This window comes from Gossypium hirsutum, chromosome A07, assembly GCF_007990345.1.
Source record: "Gossypium hirsutum isolate 1008001.06 chromosome A07, Gossypium_hirsutum_v2.1, whole genome shotgun sequence".
Taxonomy (NCBI): Eukaryota; Viridiplantae; Streptophyta; class Magnoliopsida; order Malvales; family Malvaceae; genus Gossypium; species Gossypium hirsutum.
The window spans coordinates 14,974,123-14,996,569 of record NC_053430.1 but is presented as its reverse complement, the minus strand read 5'-3'; the positions used below and the strand labels follow the sequence as shown (position 1 = coordinate 14,996,569).

The 22,447-nt window shown below is 33.4% G+C and overlaps 4 protein-coding genes across 10 annotated transcripts; 3 read left to right on the top strand and 1 right to left on the bottom strand.

The window, feature by feature from the left end:
- Window positions 1-1,133: 1,133 nt before the first annotated feature.
- Window positions 1,134-4,193, bottom strand: LOC107934016 (glyoxylate/succinic semialdehyde reductase 1). Its single transcript, XM_016866348.2, has 8 exons — window positions 3,802-4,193; window positions 3,498-3,608; window positions 3,303-3,404; window positions 3,005-3,106; window positions 2,522-2,637; window positions 2,213-2,291; window positions 1,971-2,141; window positions 1,134-1,373 (listed from the first exon to the last, which is right to left on the bottom strand). The coding sequence occupies exons 1-8, from the start codon at window positions 3,904-3,906 to the stop codon at window positions 1,284-1,286; spliced, it is 876 nt and encodes a 291-aa protein (XP_016721837.1). The 5' UTR covers window positions 3,907-4,193; the 3' UTR covers window positions 1,134-1,283.
- Window positions 4,194-8,240: 4,047 nt separating this feature from the next.
- LOC107933999 (adenine DNA glycosylase) lies at window positions 8,241-10,967 on the top strand. Its single transcript, XM_016866325.2, has 6 exons — window positions 8,241-8,758; window positions 8,877-8,936; window positions 9,369-9,586; window positions 9,687-10,228; window positions 10,315-10,421; window positions 10,741-10,967. Exons 1-6 carry the CDS (start codon window positions 8,291-8,293, stop codon window positions 10,822-10,824), a joined length of 1,479 nt encoding a protein of 492 aa, XP_016721814.1. The 5' UTR covers window positions 8,241-8,290; the 3' UTR covers window positions 10,825-10,967.
- Window positions 10,968-11,066: 99 nt separating this feature from the next.
- On the top strand, window positions 11,067-13,618 carry LOC107933996 (transmembrane 9 superfamily member 12). 3 transcript variants are annotated; one of them, XM_016866321.2, is made up of 2 exons: window positions 11,067-11,282; window positions 11,567-13,618. In XM_016866321.2, exon 2 carries the CDS (start codon window positions 11,573-11,575, stop codon window positions 13,538-13,540), a length of 1,968 nt encoding a protein of 655 aa, XP_016721810.1. In that variant the 5' UTR covers window positions 11,067-11,282; window positions 11,567-11,572; the 3' UTR covers window positions 13,541-13,618. The 3 variants fall into 3 exon arrangements, with proteins under 3 accessions (XP_016721810.1, XP_016721809.1, XP_016721808.1); XM_016866320.2 differs by having other exon boundaries at window positions 11,535-13,618; XM_016866319.2 differs by having other exon boundaries at window positions 11,068-11,282; window positions 11,503-13,618.
- Window positions 13,619-13,882: 264 nt separating this feature from the next.
- LOC107933998 (uncharacterized) lies at window positions 13,883-21,712 on the top strand. 5 transcript variants are annotated; one of them, XR_005930365.1, is made up of 6 exons: window positions 13,883-14,723; window positions 15,526-16,790; window positions 16,937-17,009; window positions 17,544-17,730; window positions 19,592-19,630; window positions 21,483-21,712. XR_005930365.1 is itself a non-coding variant. In XM_016866323.2 (5 exons), the coding sequence occupies exons 1-4, from the start codon at window positions 14,631-14,633 to the stop codon at window positions 17,697-17,699; spliced, it is 1,587 nt and encodes a 528-aa protein (XP_016721812.1). In that variant the 5' UTR covers window positions 13,883-14,630; the 3' UTR covers window positions 17,700-17,730; window positions 17,901-18,072. The 5 variants fall into 5 exon arrangements, 4 of the variants coding, with proteins under 4 accessions (XP_016721812.1, XP_040973557.1, XP_016721811.1 ...); XM_016866323.2 differs by lacking the exons at window positions 19,592-19,630; window positions 21,483-21,712 and adding an exon at window positions 17,901-18,072; XM_041117623.1 differs by lacking the exons at window positions 19,592-19,630; window positions 21,483-21,712 and adding an exon at window positions 17,901-18,072 and having other exon boundaries at window positions 13,883-15,150.
- The last annotated feature ends 735 nt before the right edge of the window (window positions 21,713-22,447 follow it).

Sequence of the window (22,447 nt, the reverse complement as noted above, 5' to 3'; positions counted from 1 at the left end):
TTCACATTTGAAGACTTTTGTAGGCTTAGTATTTTCGACAATTGCAATGGCTTCTATATCTTTGTATGTTCTAAAAACTAAGATTTTTAGATTTGATGGGGCCTGGACCAAATCTTATCTATTTTTTTTCAAGACTTAGATGTCATAGATACCTATTTGGTAAAATATTGTATAACATCCAGCTTCCCTGAACCGAACATAAATGAAAAAGTCCTTCTTATGTATACGTAAACATAGTATAGTGTTAAATGGATTATAGCAAGTGGATCGGTACCGAACAGATGTATGAAATTAAAGTCTACATATCTAGTAGATCTGAAGGCGATCATATAAAAGGGATGATTTTAGATCGAAGCAATTAGATGAATTCCTTCTAAAAGTTCATATCAAAATAGTACTAGTTGATGAGAGTTACTTCGAAAAACAAAAAAAGTAAAGTCTTTTTTTTTTGGTTATTTTCTCAATTCAAATAAAATACAACTAGATCTAGAATATATGAGTTGGCGATTAAAATCTATATAGATAGAATTTACAGTGGAATCTCAAAAAACAAGCAATTTCTGTTGCATCCTTATCTTCTTTTTTTTGGTTTATTAAGGTTTTTATTAGTTCTAAGGGATCTCAGGCCACTTTATTAATTCTATGGGATCGCAGGCCTCTTTATTGGTTCCTATTTGCAATGCATGATTTTTTTGGAATGTAAGTAGAAATTATGATCGATTCGATAAAAATGAGCGAATAGTATATATTTTTCGTTCAGATTTTCCTAAAAAAAGTCGTTGCATCTTTCTATGATTCCTTATGAAATACATTCAATCCATCATAATAGAAATTAATAGAGGGTATTTATACAAATCAGAGGCCAGGGGGCTATTCCCTTTACTCGTACCAATGAGAATTTGACTCCGTGCAAAATTGAACAAAAAACTATTGAATTGGCCTATTTTTTTGCATGTACCAGTTGAAGTCTTTTGAAACGAATTACAAAATAAAAGCTTTAAATTAACGTATATAATACGTGACAAAGAAGGTATAAATGATAAAACTACTCTGTCATGAAAAAAATCTCAAGACTTCCAAAACTTCAATGATTGATTAGTTATGCATCTAAATAACTTATCATACCACATTAATTTCTCATAATTGAATTTATTTATTGTAGCACTAAAAATTCCAGTTTCGTACTGAATGGTTGTTCAAAAGTAAGAATCAAAACCCTAAATAAGTATATAGTCCCCTACATTGTTCGTGTTTTCATGACATTTATAAATCCATATGATATATTAAGATGAATGTTTAAGAACCTTCAAGGTCTCAAACACAGCTGAAAAATCCATGTCTCCCAGTCCCATGCTTCTAGCCTTCTTAAAAGCCTGCAAACCCCCCCAAAAAAAAGTAATAACAAATCAAGTTTTTTTATTTCTGATACTCTGTGTTTGAGCAGTAAAAGTATCATAGAGACCCCTATACGAGAAGTTGGATTGCATTTTGGCTCCTATACTAAAAAAATAGATAAATTAGTCCATGTACCTTAAATATAAAAGGAAACCGATACTTCTATTAAAAAATTCACTCATTTTTACTATTAAAAACTGGTTGTTGTATTCAGAATGAGATACATGTGACATGTCATATGCCATTGTTTGGTTATTTTGTCAGTCTCGTCAGCTTTTATCAGTACAAAGGGATGAAAATTTTAAAATAAATGACCAATTTACTCTTTGATCTAACATACAGGAACTAATTTGCCCATTTTTTAGTAGATGGGCCAAAATGCAATGTGACTTCTAGTATAGGGGCTTCCATAATACTTTTACCTAGTTGAGGCATATTTTAAGTATGGGGTATGGAGATATGATTCTTCATAACCCTTCAAAGAGACAAAATTAAACATTCCAGTTGTGGACAGGTATCCGTATCCAATAGAGTTCAAGCAAAACAGCAAGCAAAGATTGAAAGAACAGAAAAACCTCATTGGAAGCAGCAGCTACGGGCATCGGTACTGAATTTTCATCCCCCAGGGCAAGAGCCAACCTCATGTCTTTCTGTTGATGTTTTAAAGGAAATGCGGGGGAATAGTTGTTTTGGAGCATTGCTGGTCCTTTCCCTTTGAACATCGGATTAGCAATGGCACCCAAGTCCTGTGACAAAGTAGGCCGGTCATACCGATTTGCCACAACTTGACAGAATATTTGATCGGTTGTGATCTTACCAGCACATCAAGAAGGTCACGTGGGTTCAGTCCGCTTCGATCAGCTAGTGTGAGTCCCTCCGAAAATGCATTCATCATACTACAAAGGGAAAATGAACTATGATCCTTGATTTTGAGTTCATGTAGTTCTTAATTCATAGTAAGAATATTGAAAACTGATTATTCCAACTTATTCATTGAACCGAAACTATGTTATTTGATTCAGGTGTAAGTTTTTTCATGCACTTAGAGTCTTTGAAAGGTCATATCCTCATACTCGTGTTCCGCAAAGTAAAAAGGAAAAGAAAAAGCGAAATGAGCCACCATTACCTGCCCATGATCATGTTGACAACAAGTTTCATTTTAGCTCCATTTCCAACTTGTCCCAAGAAGAAAGACTTCTTCCCCAAGATATCGAAAGCTGGCATTGCTGCTTCATACAATGCCTACATTTACAAACCGTTAATAACTCGAACATTTAAGCTTAGAATGTGATTTGATAGAAGCTCCAGCATGATATCTTACAGAAAAGGGTGAGTTTCATCACACTATGAATATAAACTTATAACATATCGAACACGAGTATTTCGAGGAAAATGATCAAACTATACTATGATCTTTTGGTTATCCTAAAAAAATCCAGAAATCTGCGTAGTTCACATAAGTTTTTGATAAAATGGCACATTTAGTTTGTTCTAATTGGCCTTAACATATAATTCTACTATCTAGAAATACATGTCTAACAAAGTAGAGCAAGTTTTTCTGAGTCATATCTCGATACTCATGTCAAATACATGTCAATCACGAACTTACCTTATCTCCAGCGGCAAGAATCACCAGTTGACCGGTTTCTGCAGGCTGTTTACTACCGGAAACAGGGGCCTCGAGGAATTGTCCACCTTTTGATGTAATCGCCTACATGAGTAAATTCATTCATTCAATACACTCTTTTTTAACTATAAACACAATATGTATGTTCAATCATGCAACAATATGCATCAAATACGAGTGTTAAACACAAAAAAAAAATTTGATCCAACCAACATGCCATTGTTTACTTTGAAACATTAAAGAAACACCATCAAACACCATCAAACAAGTATCTAATAACCTCATTGATCCTGCAAGAAGTTTCGGGATCGACGGTCGACATGTCGATGTAACCTTTACCGCCACAAATTTGTTCGAGAACACCATCTTTGTCGAGAACAACCTAAGCAATCATCAAAACACAAATTTTCCTTGTTATGACAGTTCATTGAGATTCAATTTGTATGCACATACACAAAAAAGAATCAGTATTTACCGAAAGAGCAGCAGCAGGATCAGATAGCATAGCAATGGTGATCTTACACTTGTTAATCACTTCAGCTGGGGTTTTTCCAATTGAAGCACCATGAGCCACTAGTTCATTACACTGCAAATTTACACAATAAAACACAATCAAAGTTTTGATTTTTTTCAACCCAATACATAAAACTAAAAACAAAAGCAAACCCATCAATCAGATCTCAAAATGGGAACAGTTTGCAACAGATTGATGATAATAATCCAAAGAAAAAGTAAGCAAAAAAAATCACTTTTTTTAGGTTGAGAGTAATGGAAAGTACCTTAGAAAGGGTTCTGTTCCAAACAGTGACTTTAAATCCATTCATCAGCAAATTCATTGACATGGCTTTGCCCATTATTCCCAATCCTAAAAACCCAACCTCCATTATCTTCTTCTTCGTTTGCTCTCTCTCTCTCTCTCTCTCTCTTTTTTCTCTTCTTTATAAGTTCATCTACCAAAAAGGGGAAAATGTGTAAATGAAAAATCACTTTTTTATTGTAATTTAATAGCTTACTGAAATATGGTATTCCATTACTAAGGTATTATAATGTTTTAGCAAGTAAATTTATCATGTAAATTTGTGATTATCTTGATTGTGGGTTAATGGATGGATGGATGTGTTCCACGTAAGCCTCTGAAAGCTAGGGTGATCGTGCTCCACTATTCTCGGAATCCTCAGAGGATATGTTAGTCTGTGGTATATGATGGAGATAACTGGAGTCTCGAACCAATCACTATTTGCCACGTAGTCTGTTGAGTCTTCAGTGTCATACAAAGACAGTCAAAATGGGTAAGTGTACCATAATGTCTACTATACTAAGAATCAAATTATATTTTGTTATTTCTACTAAAAATAAGTAAATTAGTCCATTTATATTAGATTAAAAGGCAAACTAACCTTTTTATTAAAAATTTCATCAATTTCTATTGTTAAAAATTGGTTCTCGTACATCAATACGAGGTACACATAGCATATGACATGTCATTATCCAAATAGTTTGTAATAGTACAAATAGATGAAATTTTTAATAAAAATGACCAATTTACTCTTTAAACTAATGTACAAAGGTTAGTTTATTTATTTTTTTAGTAGAGGGGCAAAATGCAATTGGCTCTTAGTATAAAGGCCTCCATGATACATTTAACGTCAAAATGAAATCTTGTACTATAAGGTTAATTTCATCATATGTCCTCAAACTATCATTCAAATTTTAAATTGGTCCTACAGTTTAAAATGTTGTAATTGAGTTTTTGAAGTTTTAAATTGTATCAATTAAATCTTTTTATTAATCTAGTAATTGGTTTAAATGTTTAACTTCCTATTTGGATTTGATGCAAAGCATATTTAAAGCATGTGAATCAAATTGACCAGTCATATTCAAAATATTAATGCGATATGTACATATTTGTTTATAATCTGATCTGCAATTTTTAAATAAGTTTAATGTCTGTAACGCCCCTAATCCGAATCCATCACTAGAATAGACTTACGGAGCATTACCGGAGCTACCACTTTATTTATCAGATATTTTATTTCATCTAACGTTTATATTTGGAACCAATTAAAATCAAACATATTGTCCCTTAAACGTACTTATTTTTCTCGACATGTTTTACTTGAATTTATTACTCGTCTTAATATACTTAATTTCCTTGTATCAACGTATCAAAGATAATCACATATTTACATGTCATGATAAATATTATTCTTTTGCCATTTCTTCATAAATATAAATCAGATAATTCATTATATCGATATTTCATGCATTTAAAAATACAATTCAAGTTACACTAACTTACCTCGTTGCTTGTTCATGTTTATAATTTCATTAATCCGATATCTTTTGTTTTCCACGTTCAAGTCTCGTATTCGAGTTATCCGGATCTTTATAAATAAATTTGATCTTCATTTTTATTTATTTCATGTTCGAATACATTCAATTAATGCTCTAAACAAAATTACCATTTTACCCCTAAACTTTTAATTAATAACGATTTCATCCTTAGGCTCAAAATTAAAATTCTCGCAATTTAATCCTTTTTTCCAGCCGTTATTCTCATACAAATTGATAACAACCCATAAATTCTATAAAATATCAGAATTTTCCATAATTTCAACATTTTTCAATTTAATCCTTAAAACATGTTTTTCCCCGATCTTGAGCTAAATTAATAATTTCATTCAATTTTGCAATTTTAAATAATAAAATAATCCATTCCACGCAGATTGGTCATTTCTAACATTTTTACAAAATTACCCATAAAGTTTTATTTTTATTTAATTTAGTCCCTGAGCCTAAAACATGCAAATTAGCCATGCTAGCTGAATATTCATACATATTTTCCTCCTCCTCCTCTCCATTCCACATCCTTAATTTATATAACATGCTACAAGTAACATTATCAATAATTTCACTATTTACTTATTTGTATATTCAAAATTGTCCATTTGCGTCATAGTCACTAAATTATTTATATTTTGACTACAAAACTCGAAAAGATCCGCTAATTTTTCATGAAAATAGACTTACGTATCTTCTTACCATAAAATTTTCAGAATTTTTGGTTTAGCCAATAAGTACATTTTATTCTTTAAAGTCACCCTTATTCTGTTATCTGACAGTTCTAACCCTTCTTTACTAAAAATTAATTATTTCATTGTATAGGATTCAGATGATGTTCTCGTTTGTTTCTATTGAAAATAGACACATTCAGGATTTTAAACATATAACTTTAAGAACCTAATTATTTTTCTCCAATTTTGAATGATTTTTCCAAAGTCAAAACAGGGGAACCCAAAATCATTCTAACATTGTCTCACAAAATTTATTATATCTCATGATTCACAATTCCATTCTTACACAGTTTCTTCTATAAGAAACTAGACTTAATAAGCTTTAATTTAATATTTTATTCATTCTCTAATTCGATTTTTACAATTTTTGGTAATTTTTAAAAGTTAGACTACTGCTGCTGCCCAAAACTGTTTTAGTGCAAAATGTTAATTATTAAGTTTATAACACCCTTATTTCTTTTCTCTACAATATTTCCCATCACTTTCTCTTATCTCTCTTCACTAATATATCAATAACATAGAACCATATATAAGAAAACACTACTTGAGTTTCATTTCCATGCTTTTTCAATAATATCAAACTTAAAAATACATGGAAATCTTGATGTTCTCACATTGTCTTATTTTTTCCAATCTTTAACTTGATTTTCTCTCTCCTCTAGCTTCTATTTCTTGAATTTAACTTGATATTCTAGCTCCCCTTAGTCTCCTAAACATTTTTCTCTCTTGGTAGCTATGGAAATTCTTTTGATTTCTAAATGAAAATAATGAATTTTTGGTGGAATGACTAAATTGTAAAGAAAGGAAAGTTTCTTCTTCTCTTTTCTTTCTAACGTGGGATGCATGGAAATGGATGGTGTTGTTCCTTCTCTTCTCTTTTTTTCTTTCCACACACACACATATATATATACTAAATAAAATAGTAAAATAATAATAAATATCTTATTAAATATTAAAATAATATTTTTCTAATTAAATAATTATAAAATATTATCAATATAATCATTACTTTCTAGATTTCTCTCTCTTCCAATTGACCATTTTACCCTTTGTGATCTTTTAAAATTTCATCTTTGAGTCATCACTTAATCTGGTAAAATTGCTATTTAGTCCCTCATAATTCTTCACCTATTCCATTTGGTCCTAATTCATCCATTTTTCTTAGTTTCTAGATCATTCCACCCTTAAAATATTTTCACTAATAGTCCTTCAATTTTTTATATTTACACTTTAATCCCTCAAATTTTAAGTATTTACTCTTGGGCCATAAAACTTTTCTCACTTTTACAATTTAGTCCTTTCTTGAATCAATATGTCATAATATAAATCCACAGTGACATAACTCAATTTTCCTCTTCTTGTCACTTTATTTCCTTATTTTACTATATTAAGGAAAATATCTTACTGTAGAAATTTTCAGGGTGTTACAATATCTGAGTTGACATTTAACACTCACGTTAATGGACATGCTTAATAGGATTTGAGGACTCAAGGAAAACATTTCGAAAATTGGGACTAATTTAAAATTTGAATCATAGTTTGAAGATGTTGGGCAATTAGCCTCATATTACATTTATAACTCGAGTGTAATTATATTGGTGTATTAGTAAATTAAACTCTATATTATACCCAAATTCTCAAATTGGTCCTCAAGAGTTCCTAAACTATTAATTTCATCCTATTTACCTATTAATCAATGAGGATATGGCACATGGCACATTTTTATTGAATGTGGTACACATTTTGGTAAAATAAGATAAAATTAATAGTTTAGGACCACTTCTAGCATGAAAAAAAAACCCATTTAAAAAAATTTAGTGCCACACTACCAAATTAAATTTAAGAACACTATTTAAAAAAATCAAATTAAACCTACTTTGTTCACAAGGTGAGTCCATATAATAAGTATACGCATGTTTATAATTTAATTTACTTGTTTTAAATATACTCCATGTCATATTTAAGTTTACATTATTATCTAAGCTAATGGCTAGAGTGAAAAACTTATAATAATGATATTTTGATATCTCAATTAAAATGTTTTTAAAGTTTAGGATTAAATTAAAATCTGAGTTATAATTTAAGGACGTATAATGCAATTAACCATGAATTAGATTTATAACTTTCGTTTCGTTGAGTTCGTTGAGTTGGAGCGGTGAGTCGGGTTTGAGTTCGGTTCGGATTGGGATTTGGTATGGTTGCCTTTCCCTTTTACTTGCCCTTCCCCACGCGCGGGATCGAATTTCAAACGGCACTCATCAACAGCAGCAGCTGGTCTTACTTCAAAAAAACCAACCCCAATTTGCTATCTCATCTATCAATGGCGAAGACCAACAAAACGAAGAGACCACAGTTGATCAAACAAGAAGAACAGATAGGTGACATAGAAGATTTGTTTAGCGAAGAAGATACCTACAAAATAAGGGCATCGTTGTTAGAATGGTACGAAAAGAACCAAAGAGACCTCCCATGGAGAACATCAACAAAAAAATCAGAAAATGGCGAAAATGTTCAAGAAGAAGAAGAAGAAAAGAGAGCATATGGAGTATGGGTTTCGGAAGTGATGCTGCAACAAACAAGGGTTCAGACTGTGATTGATTATTATAATCGTTGGATGTTAAAATGGCCTACTCTTCAACACCTTTCCCAAGCTTCTCTTGAGGTCTCTATAATGCTTTTGATCTGATTTGATTTTATCTTTGTTCTATTTGTTTGTTTATGGTGATTGGGGGTTTAAATTGAAGTTTAATTCTTTTGTTTTTTATGGTATTTTTTTGCAGGAAGTGAATGAGATGTGGGCTGGGTTAGGGTATTACAGAAGAGCTCGTTTTCTTCTAGAGGTGAGCTCTAGTTTTCCTTTTTGGCCATTGATGTTAGCTGCTATGTTACTCGAATTCTAAAAGTATGATGGAGGGCCGGTATTCAGATTGTATTTTGCTCATTTATTCAAAAAGTAAGTAAATTGGTCTCTATGCATTAAGGAGCAATGTATCATCATCTGGTTATTCCGTCAATTACAAATGGATGAAACTTTCAAGAGAAATGATTAATATGCTCTGTGAACTAATATAGAGATTTATTTGTCTATTTATTGAGTAAAAGAAACAAAATACAATCTGACTTCTAATATAGTAGCCTTCATGGTACTTTTACCTTTCCCAGTTCGGTACTTTCATGTATGGCTATGTCCATGATGATTGTATTGCATTTGATTTCAATTTGTGGATAAAAACTGGCCAAAATGTTTATTGATGCATAAATATTCATGTTAGGGAGCCAAGATGATTGTTGCTGAGGGAATTGAGTTCCCGAATACAGTTTCTGCCTTGAGGAAGGTTCCCGGAATAGGAGATTATACGGCCGGAGCAATCGCTTCAATAGCATTCAAACAGGTGGTGCCTGTTGTTGATGGAAATGTAGTTAGGGTGCTTGCAAGACTAAAGGCTATTTCCGCTAATCCAAAAGACAAAACTACTGTCAAGAGCTTCTGGTGAGCTTTATTAGTGTCTGCAACACCTCAGGTTTCAATTCTTTTACAATTATTCTCTGTCCGGGACTAGGAATTGTTAAATGATTCCGTCTTCATACAGGAAGCTAGCAGCTCAACTCGTCGATCCTTCACGCCCTGGGGATTTCAACCAGTCACTAATGGAACTTGGTGCAACTTTATGCACCCCATTGAACCCAAACTGCACTTCGTGTCCTGTTTCGAGCCAATGTCGTGCGTTACATAATTCCAGAAATGATGAGTTGGTTATGGTGACGGATTATCCTATGAAAGTGGTAAAAGCCAAACAGAGAATTGATTTTTCCACCGTCAGTGTTGTGGAGATATCCAGAAGCCAAGATAGATCGCAACAAACCAAATCCAACAGCAGAGTCCTTCTCGTCAAACGGCCAGATGAAGGTTTACTTGCCGGTCTTTGGGAGTTCCCATGTGTTACATTGGATGAAGAAGCTGACTTATCCCTGAGGAGAAAACTAATTGATCAACTATTGAAGAAATCATTTAAACTTAACCCTCCAAAGAACTGTAATGTAATTTCTAGGGAACTTGTCGGGGAATTTGTCCATGTTTTCAGTCACATTCGCCGTAAGATCTATGTCGAGTTGTTGGTGTTACATCTTAAAGGTTCCGAGCCTTCTCTCAAACATGTATATATACGTACATATTGCTCTGCATTAAGTATCCTTTGTTTTCCCTCTGTTGGTATGTAGGTGGAAAGCATGTGTTGTTCGAAGAGGATGACATAAACACCACGGATTGGAAACTTTTGGACAGCGAAGCCATTTCGAGGATGGGATTGACATCGGCTGTAAGGAAGGTATTTCATGGTTGATATTCCAAGTAGCTTCTAAATTTCAACATCTTTATAAGCTCCGGTTAGAATGATATAACAGAAGAAAGTTCGAAAAAGCTTTAGAATCTTTAATCCAACATTGGTACGTACAGATTTTTATAGTTTTCTATGTATTTAGAGAGTCCTTGAAGTCATATCGATATGCCCATATTTGAATATATGTGGAACACGGGATCCGAATAGAGTTATGTCAAGAAAATTGAAGAACCGGAGCAACATAGCTTAAAAACTTTCCGCTTATTGTCATTAATCCTACTTCAATCTTATTGTTTCCTCAATGCAGGTATACTCCATGGTTCAAAAATTCAAACAAGACGGATCATCCAACAATTCCGTCCCATTGAGGAAAAGGCCGAAGTGTTCATGAACCAAGTTGAACACGTTAGGTGGCAAAACAAGTGGGAAATATATGACATATTTAATCTTTAACGATTGAGGGATCATTTTGTACGTTAGTACAGTTTTGTAAGATTTGAAAGTTGAATGACCAAAATCTAATTTTAACCAAAATTTAGATACCATTGATGTAATTTACCCTAACAATTATGAATTATGCTAATAATATCACGCATAAACTGGATCCAAACCCGACAATAAGCATCTAACCGGAACAGACATCTCTGTCACTGTCACTCTAGCTCAAACGTCCATTTCTTTTTATTCGGTTTGTTCATATATGTTCTTACATTCCTCACTTACATTATATATATATAATCCCAATCTCCCTGTTCAATTCTCTTCAGATTATTTGCAAAATTCCTAATAGCTTAAAACTATTAAGAAGCAAAAAAGCAAGGAGACTTTGATCTGCTAGATCTTTCTCAGGTTCTTCCTCCAATCTTCTTTTTTTATTGTTTTTTCAGCATTTTACTAATATGGGTTTTTCTTTTTAGATCTTATTCTTCCAATTCTCAATCTATTGTTATGAATTTGGATCTAATATGCAAATTCTCAATCTGGGTTTTCTTCGTTTTGGATTTTTTTGTTAGTTTAATCAATGTTTGAAACTAAATGTTGAAAAATCTATTGTTTGTGAATTGTGTAGATTCCATTTTTATATTGAATGCTTCAATTTAGGGTATAGCTCTGTAATTTTTCAAGATCTGCAGCTATCAATGGGGAACATTCCTGGAATCTGTTGGGGTTTTCAATTATTGATTCTATTTGTTCATCATTGTTATGGATTTTACTTGCCCGGGAGTTACATGCATACTTATTCGACTAAAGATGCTATATATGCTAAAGTTAATTCCTTGACTTCAATCGAAACCGAGCTTCCATTTAGTTATTACGGTCTTCCTTACTGTAAACCGATGGGTGGGATTAAGAAAAGTGCCGAGAATCTCGGTGAGCTTCTAATGGGAGATCAGATCGATAACTCACCTTATCGGTTTCGAATGAATGTGAATGAGTCTCTTTACCTATGCACTACCAGTCCTTTGAACGAGCGCAAGGTTAAGCTTTTGAAACAAAGGACTCGAGATTTGTATCAAGTGAATATGATTCTCGATAATTTGCCAGTTATGAGGATCACGAAACAAAATGGGGTCAACATTCAATGGACGGGATTCCCGATTGGGTATACTCCGCCGAATAGTAATGACGATTACATTATCAATCACCTTAAGTTTAAAGTTTTGGTTCATGAGTATGAAGGGAGTGGTGTGCAGATAATCGGAACCGGGGAAGAAGGGATGGGTGTGATTTCCGAAGCTGATAAGACAAAAGCTTCGGGTTTTGAGATTGTTGGTTTCGAGGTTATTCCGTGTAGTGTTAAATATGATCCAGAAGTCATGACTAAACTTCACATGTATGACAATATCTCCTCTGTGAACTGCCCATTGGAGCTAGACAAATCACAGATAATACGGGAACAAGAGAGGATCTCTTTTACTTATGAGGTTGAATTCGTGAAAAGTGATATCAGATGGCCGTCTCGTTGGGATGCTTATTTGAAGATGGAAGGTTCACGCGTCCACTGGTTCTCCATTCTAAATTCTCTAATGGTGATCACTTTCTTAGCCGGTATTGTGTTTGTTATTTTATTGAGAACCGTAAGGAGGGATTTGACAAGGTATGAGGAACTTGACAAAGAAGCTCAAGCACAAATGAATGAGGAGCTTTCCGGATGGAAGCTTGTCGTGGGTGATGTTTTCAGAGAACCTAATCACTCGAAGCTTCTCTGCATCATGATTGGTGATGGAGTTCAGATTATGGGAATGGCTTTAGTCACAATAGTTTTTGCAGCTTTGGGTTTCATGTCACCGGCTTCGCGAGGAATGCTACTCACCGGGATGATCATTCTCTATCTTTTCTTAGGTATAGCTGCCGGATACGTCGCTGTTTGTCTTTGGAGAACTCTCAAAGGAACTGCAGAAGGATGGAGGTCTCTTTCCTGGTCAGTCGCATGCTTCTTCCCAGGAATCGTCTTTGTTATCCTTACAGCATTGAATTTCATTCTATGGGGCAGCAAAAGTACCGGTGCAATCCCGATTTCTCTCTACTTCATACTCTTATCTCTCTGGTTCTGCATTTCGGTTCCGCTCACTCTCTTAGGAGGATACTTAGGTACCCGAGCTGAACCTATCCAATACCCCGTACGAACCAACCAAATCCCACGAGAAATCCCAGCACGCAAATATCCATCATGGCTACTTGTTCTCGGTGCTGGTACCCTTCCATTCGGAACCCTCTTCATCGAACTCTTCTTCATCCTTTCAAGCATTTGGCTTGGCAGGTTTTACTACGTCTTCGGTTTCTTGCTTATCGTCCTTCTACTCCTCATCATCGTTTGTGCTGAAGTATCTGTTGTCCTCACCTACATGCATCTTTGTGTCGAGGATTGGCGATGGTGGTGGAACGCATTCTTCGCATCCGGTTCCGTCTCGCTCTATGTCTTCCTCTACTCCATCAACTACCTTGTCTTCGACTTACAGAGCTTGAGTGGCCCGGTTTCAGCTGTTCTTTACCTCGGTTACTCAATGATCATGGCGGTTGCGATCATGTTGGCTACTGGTACCATTGGTTTCATCACATCATTCTATTTTGTTCATTATCTTTTCTCGTCCGTTAAGATTGATTAATTGATTTAAAAATTTTCCCTTTGTTTGATCTTTTTGAAAGACTTTTGGCAATGTATGGGAGGATGATATCTTGATTCATTGTTTTGATTTTTTGTTGAAGTTTTAACTTCGTTATTTTTCTCTCTTTTTCTTATATCAGATAGAAAAGTTATTTTCTTTAATAATCCTTTGGTATTTTTTATCTTTCTCAATTCACTACTCTTTAATTATGGTTCAAATTTTAAATTGGTCTCTAAATAATTGAATCGTTCGAGTATATTTAAAACACATTAATCCTTTTATAAACACGTGTACCTATGGGCATTTTAGATCTAGCATGTAAAAAGATTGAAATTTTGTCAAGTTCCACAATTAGTGTGGACCGAAAAAAGCATGGATTAAGTTGAAAAAATTTGCCAAGTTCAGGGACTAAATGACTAAATATTTAGTTATTGGCCCAAGTGAATGTGGCTACTACCGGCTAGGCTTGGTTAAAGCCGAATCCACCAAATCCCAATGCCCGATTTACTCTTAGGCCTACACAGGCTTTCATCTTCCTTCTCAAAACACGAACCACCGTGAGGATTGAAAATCAATAAGTGAAAGTCGTTTCGTTTAGTACGAGATCGCTTCACACCTCGCGGTGCTTACATCTCTCGCCTGGGCTTCTGAATTAGCTGAGGAAACCGCCCAGCAATTCCTCTACATCAAGAGCGGGGCTCTGCCGTAAGGAATTTGATGTCAACGCCATTCGTAACCGCTGAAGCAGGAAGATCTGATCGCTACCCCTGAGAGAGAGGGGGTGTTTTCAGAGCAATCAAAGCAATCACGACGAACGAAAGAGGGCCGGATTCGCAAATGTGTGTTCTCGAGTTATGGATTTAACATAGTATAAATAGATTCGGCAAGAGATTGCGCGGGATACGAGAGAGCACGCAAAAAAAAAAAGAGTGAAACGGGGGCTACGCCCACCTAAAATAGCTAAGCCACGTTACCAAAATGCTTCCTACGGCGGCGATTCCTCCGATAACGACTTAAAACATCGGGAGAAAATAAAATTACCATACAAAATTCGAAGGAAAATCTCAAAAAAAATCTCTAAGAAAAGAAAATGGGAAGAAAAGTTGGAGTTGTTAAGTCTGGAATTAGAAATTCAATACCCTCTTCAAACCCCTCGACTGTCTCCCTTCCCCTCCGTTGTCAGGTACCTTTCTCTTTACCCTTTTTTTTTTTCTTGCTCTCTGTTTGTATCTCGGGAAATCATTCTTTTTATTTCTTCTACTTTTTGTTTCTTTCTCGAGAACCCGCATTAAAGGTAAAATCAAAGTAAAATAATTCGTAGAGTTAATAATATAAAACTTTTTTTATTTCAAAATAAAAATATAAAATAATAAGTTAATGTAATAAAAAATATACAAATACCAAATTTTATATAAAATCATCAAAAAAAGTACTTTTAAATTTTGTTTTTACAAAAAAAATAAAAAAAATCCAGTACCCACTCTCGTCTCTCTTCTCAAACACGCCTCGTCTTTCTCTGCTTTGTATTTGGTCCCTCTCATCTTCTTCCAATGCGTGATACAAGTGCTCTCTTGCCTTCGAGTTCCCGACATACCATGAAATCAAATAAGGTAAAATATTGAAACCCTAAAACTTAACTTGGAAGATTTCTATTTGAGTCGAAAGATTTTTTTTTTGTTAACACAGTTGCACTGCTCTTTGTGGCATTGATGTGAAATTTGTTAACATTTGCTATTGAGGTCTTTAGTTGTGGCGGATGGTGCTGTCACTGCTATTTCAAACCCTCAAATAATCATAAACATAGTGGAATAGAACTTTCGGTTGTTTATAGAGAAAGTTGAAAATTTATGGAAAATGCTTTGAGACTTTATTAAGAGATTGAAGCATTTATACGTTTTGTCATACTGTAAGAAGTGAAACTAATGTTTTAGTCAAGCTAATATGACTTGTTTTTGATGATTCGTTATAATAAACTTTTGGCATAGCATGAAGCTGATGGGGATCGCCATGTAGATGGTAAGAATCATGGAGCATATGACGATAATGGTTCTGGTCAAGATAAGGATAATAATAGCAGTGGTGATGCTAATGCTGATGCTGATGGAATGGGTAATGGCAATGTAAATGGTCATGCCCGTGTTGATGTTGATGACAAGGTGAATGATCGTGATGAAGAGAAGGGGGATGATGATGTAGCTAGATGTGTTAGAGGAAAGCATGCAGACTGCATTGTTGTTGATTGGTTAAATGGAGAGTATTGTTTTGAATGCAACAGCGGAAGTGGTCAGGTTTTGGTCTGCAGTGAAAAGGGTTGCCCAGTTGCTTTACACGAGGCATGCATGACTTGGAGACCCATATTTGATGATATGGGTAAATTCTATTGCCCTTATTGTTTGTACAAGAAAGAAGTGGCCAGGTTCAAAGACTTGACGACAGAAGCTATGTTGGCAAGGAATGAATTGTCCAACTTTATATGTTTGAGAAGGGATAGTAGGAACAAAGAGCGGGAAGGGGAAACATTAAGCATGAAGGGAGCAAGTGTTTCAACAATGGCAACGGAAGTGAGTTGTGGTGATTGTAGAAATGGACTGAATGATGATGGTAAAGAGACTAGACATCATAGTCAGGATGAAACACGAGGTGTTGATGTCATAAGGAAAGAACAATCCAATGAGCAAAACATCTCTAGAGCTCATGGGTTTGAAAATGTTCGGAACGGAGAAATGATGGAGGAAGTTGAAGAAGATTCTTCTGATAGTGGAGGCGATGACATTGGTGAGGGCCAACAGCAAAAGCGACCATCCAGTTCAAGCGGTGTAAGAACTGTAGAAGAAACACAGGGTGTTGCATCCATAAGGAAAGAAAAATCTGATGAACAAAACCTCCCTATGGCTAATGGGTTTGAAAATGTTGGGAACAGAGAAAGGATGGAGGAAGATATAGAAATTTCTTCTGATAATGGAAATGCTGAAATTGGTGACGACCGACAGCAATTACGACCATCTAGTTCAAAAGTGCCTGTAATTGAAAGCTTTGAATTTGTATCACCCAATTTAGATACCGAGACACTCGTCACACATCAAAAGCGTGACAAACAAAGAGCAAACAAGGCACAACCTCTGAAGGTTGTTTCATCAGAAAAGTCATCACTTCAACCAAGTACCAGTGCAAAGAATATGAATGTGAACCAAGAGAGAAACACTGTAGCTGTAAAAATATCTGAGGAAGGCGCAAAGTCAACCAAGCGACCGTAAGTTGCTCTGGTTTTATATTTCGTTCAAGGAAAGAAACATTCTAAAAGATTCATCTTGCACGTGGCTACTATCATACTTTGGGTTTTGGCTTTGTTAACTTCTTTTGCTCTGAAATTACCTTACTTTTTCATCTAAATTGCAGCTTGCTCCCAGTACTGGGTACCGAGAAACGTAGGAGACTACACTGGACAGCTGAAGAGGAAGATATGTTGAAGGTATGAATTTAGGGACACTACATTCCTCCCTTTCTCAAATTCTGTATTTGCTAACAGGTATTAACTTAAATTGGTTAGCATGCATCCATGTTTCCTTTCAATAGATGTGTATGTTATTTTCTAAAAGTTTCCCTGCATCCTTTGCCAACTTATTAAAAGGATGCCTTTCCTCAGTTCCTGATCTGACAAAGATCCCCTTAAATTAAGAATATTTAAGTTCTCAGCTTCAGACATACACATGCACACCTGTATATTTTTCTTAGTAGTGGTTTTATGCTAACAAAAAGATTTTTACTTGCTCTCTCCTCTTCTTTATTTGAGCAATTGAAACAGACTTGGTGCAATATATCTTGAAGAGGTGAGGCATGCCTTTCTTGTGCTTTTTGCCTTTACTGGCACATGCCCGGGAAAAGGTGCCTTGCCTCCTGAAGTGGTCCGATTCATAGTTACTTTTGCTAGATTGCAGGCTTCACACTAGTGTTTAGGCATGCATGTTTCTGACAGGATTTCAAGAATTGATTTTCTTGACTTCAGGAGTTGGTCCATAAGTTCTCATCGCAAGTAAACAAAAACATCCCCTGGAGGAAAATTTTGGAGCATGGTCGTCCTGTTTTCCACTCAACCCGTATTCCAGTCGACCTTAAGGACAAATGGAAGAATATCGTGGCCAAAGAGATCTCGAAAGGGTAATAGGGGTACTAATTACATCAGAACAAGCAAGGTAATGTCTTTTTGTTGTGAATATGTCTGTCTTTGCTGCGATTATCTTTTACAGAGCTGGTAGGTGGCTCAATGTCTGATATGTGTAACAAGTAGAAGGTAAATGTTTTATGATACATTTAGATGTGCTTAAGTAGTTCTACGAGGTTATGCAGTGTCGTTGACATGCAGGTAAATCTCTGGATTCCCCAACAGGAAATTGAAAGTATAAACAGTATTTTGGAATAGGTTAGCAGTTGGGATCTGTTCAATGTTATCAGCTATCGTAATACAGAACCATCTAAAATTATCATGCCCTTTGCCTTGTAAGAGTTTTGTTCATATTAAAGGTCAGTTTTATGAAGTGTTTCATGTTAGCATCTTGTATATGGATTTGGTAACTTTACAGCAGTAAAATCAAAGCCCGCGATAGTTCAACTACTTTAGGATCCAGAAACCGGTTCTCGGTTCCCAGTTTTTATCCATTTCTTTCCAATTCTTCTGATTTCTAGCTTTATGTGGTATATACCATGTTGAACCGTTAGACCAATTGGTTCCCAGTTGAACTGGTTTCAAGCAGTCTGGTTGAACCATTAGACCAATCGGTTCCTAGTTGAACCGGCGAGTCTGATCTGGTTTCAACAACATGGTTCAGTTTCAACTGGTTTGGTGGTCCGGTTTTATATACCACATTGAACCATTAGACCAACCAGTTCCCTGTTGAATCAGCTGGGCCAGTTCGGTTCAGATATCAGTTATTTGAGAATTTTAGCCTTGTAGGGTTTGAAGTATTTGTACGAGGCTGTATTATACTGATGAGCTAAGCTCATGATGACGTAAACATGTGTAAAATGGTGCAAGTTTTGCCATTGTCACAACCTTCACACCAAAGCAACCAAAAACAAAAAGTCAGCAAACCTGACTGACTAATTCAAGTCGAGGTTCTAATAAAAGATCGAAGACCAGACGTTAATTACATGAAATGCATATATGGGTCTTAATTTGGGCAAAAGTTGAGGTTACAAACTTTTAATATTTATCATATTTTGTAAATCTTTTGTGCACTATGTTTTGGCTTAAATGTGTGGGTCTTATTTAGAGTTATTTTGGTATAAGTAATTAGTGTTAGATGTAGGGTAATGATTAATTTTGTTGGTAACGTTTCAGATATAATATATTTGTCATTGTACTTGCACCCATCTGGATTTTTTTTAAAAAAAAAAAACCTAGTTTCATATTAATAATTTATTGGGAAAATTAAAATAAAAATAAAAAACCCTTTTTGATCTTAATTTTGAAATTAAGTAAATTAGTCTTTCTCAAAAAAAATAAGTAATAATAACAAATTTAGTCCTTGATGTTTATATATATTGTTAACTTGATCTTGATTCTAAAAATTCAACAACTTTAACTTCAACATTTATATGTTTAAAAAAATATTGTGTATTTGTTAAATCATGATTAAATTAATAGAATGTATAAATATGATAGTTAACTTTGTTATTATTTTAATTGAAATTATGTAAAATTGACAGAAAAATAATGACAGTTTTTAGTTGTTCACTTGATTAAATTATTTTTTTGAGGTACATTTACCGGAAAAAAAAAGAATTTATATTGTATTCAGAATAGAAGTTAGATGGAAGGAAAACCGAGTTTGGTATTAATGGTGCTGAGTTGATAATATTCAAAGGTGAAGTTGTTTGACCATTTGAAGTTGACATAAAACAAAGTGGGAAAAAGTAAAATGATATTGCTTTTCTATAAATGGTTTCTTTTTGAAGTTAGAAATGAAAAAGAGGAAATTATGGGAAAGAGGAGTGGCTGCTGCATATCTGCTTTCTTATTACTTATTTTAATGTCTTGGTGCTTTTATCTATCAGTTCTATATGAAGAAATCCCTCAGTTTTCAGCTTTCCAAGGTTCAATTCTTTTCCCTTTCTACTAATTTTGGTTTTTCTTTTTCTTCTCAGTCTAAAATTTAAATTTATCTATAAATATTAATATTGAATTTTGAATGTATCACTATCGTATTTATCTAGATCTTTTCATTAACTTAACTAATAGTTTGGGCATTAAATGTCAATTTAAATATGACACAGAGTACATTTAAAATAAATAAATTAAATTGTAAATGCATATACAAGGGTGAACTAAAAATTCAATCTTGAGGGTTAAAATAAAATTTTAAAAGTTTTGAGGGTTGAAAGTAAAAATTTTATATACATAAGGTTTAAATTGAATATTTTATAATTGGAAGGACTAAAGTTGTATTGTCCTTTTAAAAAGGTGGCCAAGGCCCTATCCCTTAGATATGGCCATGCGCCTATACTTAGCATATAGATAGTATGACTTGAGCTGTTTATCAATGTTTTTCTTAAATTGGATTAGTCATCGAATCGTTTAGGTCATTAGTTTATCGGTGGTTGGTTGATTCATTGAAATGAGTGAGGTCATGGTCTTGGTTCGTTATCACTATCATTGGATTTTTTCCTTTTAAAGAGGATTCAAATGTTGATGATGCCATCATTGAAATCTTCATGTTACAGATAAACTAAAAAAAAATATTTTGAACTAATTATAGAGAGATCCCTAGCTTTAGTCAAAAGTAAAAAAATGTCACGTGTCAGTCACACAATAGGCAAATGGGTCTTGTCAACAATTTATTAGTGAATTAACAGAATTTTTAACAGCAGTAACTGATTCGAATAAATTTATTAAATAGAGTGACTGAATTGACAAAAGAAATTAAAATTACTATTTTAGGATAGTTTATTTCACGTTTTGGTGCTTTTATCTACCAATTTTCGGCTTTTCAAGGTTGAAATTCTTTTTTACTTTATTTTTAGTTTTTTTTTTTTTAAATTTTAGGATTAATTGTAGGGCTGTATTCAACTTTCTTAAACTGCGATTGAGACTTTGAATTTTAGTTCTCAACTTGAGCTGAGTTCGAATACCAATAAGTTTGAGTTTGATTCAAAATTTAGAGTTTGAAATTTGGTTTAAACTCAATCGAATATTTATTTTTAAGCTTGAACTTAGGTCAAGATATAATTAATTTTGGGAAGCTCGATTAAGTTTATACGTAATTTAAACTCGAGATTGACTCGATAATTAAGCTTAAGGTTAATAATATATATTAATGACTAACGTAATTTAATAATATAAAATTTTCAAAATGTATATTGAAGATGAAAAGTTTAATAAGGCTTGGTAACAGTTCGAACTAAGTATTACTAAGCTCAAATTTGACTCAAGCAGCTCGAACTTGGCTTCATATTTTCCAAGTCGAATTTGAGCTTTTTCAGTTTAAACAGTTAAGCTCAAGTAACTTGTAGCACCTATATCTTATTTATACCTCTAATTTGTATTGTACCAATCGAGTTTTTTTTCTTCTTCTTTGTTAATATAAATATCAATAATCTAGACATTAAATGTTAATTTAAATTTAACTTAAATGTTTAAAACACGGGACTAATTTATAATCAAATGAATACTTACGACAAAAACAATTTAAATTCGACATGTTAGAAAAAAATACGGTGTTAATAAAATTTATGAGGGTCTTTTTATAATATAAGCATATTCCAAACTGTCGGCTTAGTAAATACACATACGTTTTAATTATTAGGTTGAGATGAGATTTAATACTCAAAATAATTTTGAAATTTAAATAACAAATTAAAATCCGGACTTTTGTTTGAAGATGTTTAATGTAATTAACCCAAATTTGCATATAATACTAATTTGATTTCAAATGCTACTTTACGACAGAAAATTTGGTTGCTCAAAGCTCGGTCTGTCGTAGGCTGCAGCAGAAGAAGGATCAGATACCTGGTACACCACCGCCACAACCAAATACAACAGTGCATATAAGGCGTCGGTCCCCTCCAAAACCAAACTAAACCACCGTAGCCGGCGGAAATATAACTTGAATTTTGAAAGAAAAAAAAATTATGAAGAGCTGCTTTATGCATCAAAATAAAATCTCCCCATTACAAGCATTTTTCATTATTATTTCTTCCCTCTGTTTGTCATTAATTATCAGTTTTATATGTTTAATGGAGTAGTAAGACCAAATATTTACCATCTGTCTTTTTTAATAATTACTTAATTTTTAAATATTATATTTTTAATTACAATAATTACCGTAAAATATTATTTTTATTTGAATTATTTAATATAATTAAAATATATTAACTTATCAAATTAAATACTATAATAGAAAATTTTCAAATAACAATTAAAATTTAATATATTTAACATACAATATAATTTTACTTTAGGTAATTAATGTACAATAATATTTAGAAATCGGTTCTCGGTTGCAAATGAAGCTTTGGCACAATCGATTGCATTCAAATTGAAATTTTTAAATTTGAAAAGTATAAAGACTTAAAATGATCAAATTGGAGAATATAGACTAAATCTACAATTGTATGTAGGCCTAAGCAAGAAAAATCTAAAATCGATCTGAACTAAGGTGTTTAAATGATTTATGGAATACAAGTTTAAAAATCGAAGTTACCTGAAATCAAATCAAATCAAATTTTATTTTTTATTTAATATATAATTATTTTTAAATTTTTTATTATATAGAAATAAATATTTTATATTTAAAATATTGAAAATAATTTATAATTTCTTAAAAAGAAAATTCAGAAATATTTATATTTTTTTAAAAAAATTAGTCAAATAATATTTAAAAGCATAAAACAAAGCACATTTGATCAAAATAA